The sequence below is a fragment of the Tachysurus fulvidraco genome, chromosome 12 (genome assembly GCF_022655615.1).
Source record: "Tachysurus fulvidraco isolate hzauxx_2018 chromosome 12, HZAU_PFXX_2.0, whole genome shotgun sequence".
Taxonomy (NCBI): domain Eukaryota; kingdom Metazoa; phylum Chordata; class Actinopteri; order Siluriformes; family Bagridae; genus Tachysurus; species Tachysurus fulvidraco.
The window spans coordinates 25,712,280-25,720,105 of record NC_062529.1 but is presented as its reverse complement, the minus strand read 5'-3'; the positions used below and the strand labels follow the sequence as shown (position 1 = coordinate 25,720,105).

Sequence of the window (7,826 nt, the reverse complement as noted above, 5' to 3'; positions counted from 1 at the left end):
TGTATGTCTATCTTCCTATATCCCTGCTTCTCTTTCTCTCTGCAACTCTTTCATCTGTTTCTCACTATCTCTCTCTGTCTCTGTCTCTGTCTCTGTCTCTGTCTCTGTCTCTGTCTCTGTCTCTGTCTCTGTCTCTCTCTCTCTCTCTCTCTCTCTCTCTGTCTCTGTCTCTGTCTCTGTCTCTGTCTCTGTCTCTCTCTCTCTCTCTCTCTCTCTCTCTCTGTTGTGAGTGTTTCTGTATGTCTATATCCCTGCTTCTCTTTCTCTCCAACTCTTTCATCTCTTTCTCACTGTCTCTCCCCCCCCTCTCTCTCTATGTTTATGTCTCATGTTCCCTATCTCTTCTCCATCTTCCTGTCCCACCCACTCCGTCTTTCTCTCTCTCCATCACTCTCTCCATGAAGGATCCTTGAGAACACTTCCAGATCTTGCCTTTTTCTAGACATGTTTTATGTGTTTCTGACTGAGACGAGACCCTTAACAGAACCCAAAAGCCTGAGATGAGATGTTTTGATCCCTGAGACATAAAAAGTTAAAAAGTCGAGACGTGCGGCTGGAGAAAAGACACGGCCGATATACGCAGACAGCAGAAAGGAGACCAGGACCAGGACCAGGACCAGGACCAGAGCTCGAGGACAACAGCTCACACACCACTGACACACATGAGCCTGAAGAGGTGAAGAGGTCAGTGCTGAGCTCAAGAGTAATGCTAATAATGCTAACACTGTAAACGATGCTGACTCTACAGGTAAAGTTATCTAGAATATTTATCGCACTTTTGATCTCTTTTGAGGTCAAAGAACTCGGCAGAGATGGAGAAAAGTGTAGAGAGACACACGGAAAGAGACGAATAACAATAGTGGAGAAATTTCCAATAATAAAGGAAACAACACCGAATCGGTGAAGAGTGTAAATGAGAGAGAGAGAGAGAGAGAGAGAGAGAGAGAGAGAGAGAGAGAGAGAGAGAGAGAGAGAGAGAGAGAGAGAGAGAGTGAAAGGCCAGAATGCAGTAAAGGAGCTAGAGGAGAATCGCTCACACACATGGAGGAGAGATCTCCTCACATCACTGCTCAGATGTGTCAGAAACACAGCCAGATGCCATGTAATCTATCAGTCGGTGTCTAGAACAGACTAAAGAAGAAAGGAAGGTTTCACAGTCGAGTTATTTCCCCGACATGTCCGGGTTTGTGCAGTCAGTACGTCACGGCACCAGAGGAACAGAAGCTCAATAAACATCAACAAATCAAAGGTCTTCTCGCGTAGCTGTGGATGGAAATCTTCAGGACTTCTCAATGACGTGTTCTTCATGTTTTCCACACTAGGAACATTAAATTATTCCCATGTTATTTCCCATGTGTGTGTGTAAATACAGTATGAATGCAGTGTGTGTGTGTGTGTGTGTGTGTGTGTGTGTGTGTGTGTGTGTGTGTGTGTGTGTGTGTGTGGAGGGAGATTTGTTGAAATGCATCTGTCTCTCTTTCTCTACTTATTTTACGAATGTATTTCTTTCTGTTCATTTGTTCCTCATCAGTAACCATTTTATTTTGCTCAGGTTCTGTAGGATAAAGAAAAACCCACTGAAACGGGGGAAGGACACGAGGAGACCCAAACAGGACCTGCAGCTCAAGATCAGACCTCAAACCCTGGAGCTCTGAGACAGCGATGCTATCGATCTGTCCATCTCTCCATCCCTCTACACACCTTTGGGATTTCACCCATCCTCATATATGATGCTCTCTCTCCAGTACTCAGATTTACTTCTAGGTATTTCAAAGCTTGATTCTCCAGTGTGTGTGTGTGTGTGTGTGTGTGTGTGTGTGTGTGTGTGTGTGTGTGTGTGTGTGTGTGTGTGTGTGTGTGTGTGTGTGTGTGTGTGTGTAATAATAAAATGACTGTGGTCTCCATCTCACCCTCACATGGGAGCTTGTCTTTCACAAGCCTGGTAGTTTAAAGTTTTTGTGAAGTTCCTTCTCTGTTCCTCGGACGGCATTCTTCTGAACAGAGACCTCAGATGTTGTACCAGGAATCTGCTGGAGCCACTCCTAGGGTTTCACACCACCTACTGCTCCAATCAGCATTAGGATCACTTAAGACTTCCATTTCCACATCTGGACGGGTTGTTCCTTCAGGTTCCTCCAGGGTCTTCTTAGCCTTCTCACACTCCTTCTTCCTGATGTTACTCTCAGCTGGGGTTATCACATCTATCACAACCACCATCTTCTGCTCCTTGTCAACCATAACTATGTCTGGTTGGTTAGCAAGCAGCCGTTTCATCAGTCTGGAACCTGAAGTCCCACAGGATCTTTGGTGGACTAGAGTGGAATTCTCCATGCATTGTGAGGAGTTTCTTTGGCATCACATAGGTGCTATTTATCTCCTCCTGTTACCATCTTACTACAGTACAGTGGTACCTGTCAAGGGGTGGGGTATGTTATGCAGCAGGTAAAAAGTCAGTTCTTGAAGTTGGAAGATGGAAGCTGAGGAGCATCAGAGTGAACATGCTGACTCCTGCACACCACCTGACGCTCCTACAATAGACATCAGAACTGGACCATGGACCATGGAGCAGGAAGCATGGTCCGATGAATCACAAGTTCTTTTACATCATGTGGATGTCCAGGTGTGTGTCCATCTCTTACCTGGGGTAGAGTTGGTACCCGGATGCACTGTGGGGTGAAGGCAAGCCAGAGGCGGTGTGTTGATCTGGACAATATTCTGCTGGCATTCATGTGGATGTTACTTCAACATGTATCACCTGCCTACACACACTCTAACAGTATTCCCTTTTTAACCAGGATAGGAACAGTTTGAGGATAGGAACAGTTTGAGGATAGGAACAGTTTGAGGATAGGAACAGTTTGAGGATAGGAACAGTTTGAGGATATGAACAGTTTGAGGATATGAACAGTTTGAGGATAGGAGCAGTTTGAGGATAACAGCAGTTTGAGGATAGGAACAGTTTGAGGATATGAACAGTTTGAGGATATGAACAGTTTGAGGATAGGAACAGTTTGAGGATAAGAGCAGTTTGAGGATATGAACAGTTTGAGGATATGAACAGTTTGAGGATATGAACAGTTTGAGGATAAGAACAGGTTGAGGATATGAACAGTTTGAGGATAGGAGCAGTTTGAGGATATGAACAGTTTGAGGATATGAACAGGTTGAGGATATGAACAGTTTGAGGATAGGAACAGTTTGAGGATATGAACAGTTTGAGGATATGAACAGTTTGAGGATAGGAACAGTTTGAGGATAGGAGCAGTTTGAGGATATGAACAGTTTGAGGATAGGAACAGTTTGAGGATATGAACAGTTTGAGGATAGGAACAGTTTGAGGATAGGAACAGTTTGAGGATAGGAACAGTTAGAGGATAGGAACAGTTTGAGGATAGGAGCAGTTTGAGGATATGAACAGTTTGAGGATAAGAACCGTTTGAGGATAAGAACAGTTTGAGGATAGGAGCAGTTTGAGGATAGGAACAGTTAGAGGAACATGATACACACACACACACACACACACACACACACATACACACACACATACACACACACACACATACACACATGTATACACACATACACATATACACACACACACACGTATACACACACACACACACACACACACACACACATACACACACACGTACATGTACACACACACATTCACACAAACACATACACACACACACACGTACACACACATTTACACACACACACAACAACCACCCAACACACACACACACACACACACACACACCACATACACACACACACGTACACAACACACCGTATACACACACACACACCACACACCCACAACACACACCACACACACACTCACACTTATACACACACACACACACACACACACACACACACACACACACACACACACGTACACACACACACGTATACACACACATTTACACAAACACACACACACACACACACACATATACACAGGGGTGTTAATTCACCATGGAGAAGGAGATTAATAGCAATTCCAGATAAGTGGAATGTAATGTCATTAAGAGAATCATGTCATCAGTGCGGCATGATGACAGATACTACGTGACTCTCTGCTCCACCCTGAAGGATCACGTGTAATAAACATCTAAACTAATCATTACAGTTAAAACACAACTAACACCACATTCTCCTGAACATTCTACTTTATTTATGTGTTATTGTAGAGTGTGTTGTTGACAGTGACAGCAGCAGTGCGTCGTGTTGTCTGACTAAACCCTGATACTTTACACCCCTCTAACTATATTTACACACACACACACACACACACACACACACACACACACACTCACACACACACACACACACACACACACACAGTGAAGATTTCTCTATATATCTGGTGACCAAAGAGAGAGGTTTATATAAATCCATGAACACATTGCAGTGTCTCTGCATGTCTCCGTTACCCACACGCTGTGTTCTCTCTGTCTTAGCTCAATATCGCCGACACACACACACACACACACACACACACACACACACACACACACACACACACTTAAAATGCTGTGAGTTCTTCTTTCAAATTTACACAACAGACAGACAGACAGAGACAAAATCGACATTCAGGCAGAGTAAAGGGTGCGCATGTGTGTGTGTGTGTGTGTGTGTGTGTGTGTGTGTGTGGGTGTGTGGTGTGTGTGTGTGTGTGTGTGTGTGTGTGTGTGTGTGTGAGTGTGTGTGTGTGTGTTTGTCTCCTGTTACTGCACCAATTTCATATTAACATTATGGATTCCATACATGCAATAAATTGAAACAAAAATAAGTAAACATAGTGGCATAAGATTAAGATTCAGCAGTATACATAAGTAACCCAAAATGCATGCTAATATCTGTGTGTGTGTGTGTGTGTGTGTGTGTGTGTGTGTGTGTGTGTGTGTGTGTGTGTCTGTGTGTGTGTGTGTGTGTATGTGTGTGTGTGTGTGTGTGTGTGTGGGCGGCATTTAATTAACAAGGACGGTCATATGGCTTATTCACAAAGCTAACCAGACATGTGATATATATATACAGTATATGTGTGTATATCTTGTGTGTGTGTGTGTGTGTGTGTGTGTGTGTGTGTGTGTGTGTGTGTGTGTGTGTGTGTGTGTGTGTGTGTGTGTGTGTGTGTGTGGTGAAAGCATATCGCCTTAGCAATAATCTTCCCAAGAGTTAATCCCACCTGAGATTTTATCATATAAGATATAACCACCATCTGTCAATCAAAAAACTCACACACACACACACACACACACACACACACACACACACACACACACACACACACACACACACACACAATTTACACATTTTTTTTTATCTACACTTTCAACATCTTCTCCTCCCTCCTTCCATCTCCCACTCCCTTACCCTGTCTTAGACTGTAACACACTATAACACACTATAACACACTGTAACACACTATAACACACTGTAACACACTATAACACACTATAACACACTATAACACACTGTAACACACTATAACACTCTGTAACACACTATAACACACTATAACACACTATAACACACTGTAACACACTATAACACACTGTAACACACTATAACACACTGTAACACACTATAACACACTGTAACACACTATAACACACTGTAACACACTGTAACACACTATAACACACTGTAACACACTATAACACACTATAACACTCTGTAACACACTATAACACACTATAACACACTGTAACACACTGTAACACAATAACACACTGTAACACAATAACACACCAGTTCATCTCACACTGTAACACAATAACACACTGTAACACAATAACACACTGTAACACAATAACACACTGTAACACACTGTAACACACTGTAACACAATAACACACTGTAACACAATAACACACTGTAACACACTGTAACACAATAACACACTGTAACACACTGTAACACAATAACACACTGTAACACAATAACACACTGTAACACACTGTAACACAATAACACACTGTAACACAATAACACACTGTAACACACTGTAACACAATAACACACTGTAACACAATAACACACTGTAACACACTGTAACACAATAACACACTGTAACACAATAACACACTGTAACACAATCACACAATAACACACTGTAACACAATAACACACCAGTTCATCTCACACTGTAACACAATAACACACTGTAACACAATAACACACTGTAACACACTGTAACACAATAACACACTGTAACACAATAACACACTGTAACACACTGTAACACAATAACACACTGTAACACAATAACACACTGTAACACACTGTAACACAATAACACACTGTAACACAATAACACACTGTAACACACTGTAACACAATAACACACTGTAACACAATAACACACTGTAACACACTGTAACACAATAACACACTGTAACACAATAACACACTGTAACACAATAACACACTGTAACACAATAACACACTGTAACACAATAACACACTAACACAATAACACACTGTAACACAATAACACACTGTAACACAATAACACACTGTAACACACTGTAACACAATAACACACTAACACAATAACACACTGTAACACAATAACACACTGTAACACACTGTAACACACTGTAACACACAATAACACACTGTAAAACACTAACACTGTAACACACTGTAACACACTGTAACACAATAACACACTGTAACACACTGTAACACACTGTAACACAATAACACACTGTAACACACTGTAACACACAATAACACACTGTAACACAATAACACACTGTAACACACTGTAACACAATAACACACTGTAACACACTGTAACACAATAACACACAATAACACACTGTAACACTGTAACACACTAACACTGTAACACACTGTAACACAATCACACACTAACACACTGTAACAATAACACACTGTAACACACAATAACACACTGTAACACAATAACACACTGTAACACAATAACACACAATAACACACTGTAACACACTGTAACACACTGTAACACACTGTAACACAATAACACACAATAACACACTGTAACACTGTAACACACTAACACTGTAACACACTGTAACACTAACACACTGTAACACACTGTAACACAATAACACACTGTAACACACTGTAACACACTGTAACACAATAACACACTGTAACACACTGTAACACTCTGTAACACACTGTAACACAATAACACACAATAACACACTGTAACACACTAACACTGTAACACACTGTAACACAATAACACACTGTAACACACAATAACACACTGTAACACACTGTAACACACTAACACACTGTAACAATAACACACTGTAACACACTGTAACACAATAACACACTGTAACACAATAACACACAATAACACACTGTAACACACTGTAACACACTGTAACACAATAACACACAATAACACACTGTAACACTGTAACACACTAACACTGTAACACACTGTAACACTAACACACTGTAACACACTGTAACACAATAACACACAATAACACACTGTAACACACTAACACACTAACACTGTAACACACTGTAACACAATAACACAATGTAACACACAATAACACACTGTAACACACTGTAACACTGTAACACACTAACACACTGTAACACAATAACACACTGTAACACACTAACACACTGTAACACAATAACACACTGTAACACAATAACACACTGTAACACACTGTAACACACTGTAACACACTGTAACACAATAACACACTGTAACACACAATAACACACTGTAACACTGTAACACACTAACACACTGTAACACAATAACACACTGTAACACAATAACACACTGT

At 41.1% G+C, this 7,826-nt stretch overlaps 1 protein-coding gene across 1 annotated transcript in view; it reads right to left on the bottom strand.

Annotated features, from left to right (window-relative positions):
- LOC125145974 (rho guanine nucleotide exchange factor 10-like) overlaps nucleotides 1-2,238 on the bottom strand; it is a 13,648-nt gene extending 11,410 nt beyond the window's left edge. The window contains exon 1 of the mRNA XM_047821137.1: nucleotides 2,064-2,238. Within this exon, the coding sequence (XP_047677093.1) occupies nucleotides 2,064-2,238 (175 nt within the window). The remainder of the gene's footprint in view (nucleotides 1-2,063) is intronic.
- Nucleotides 2,239-7,826: the final 5,588 nt, after the last annotated feature.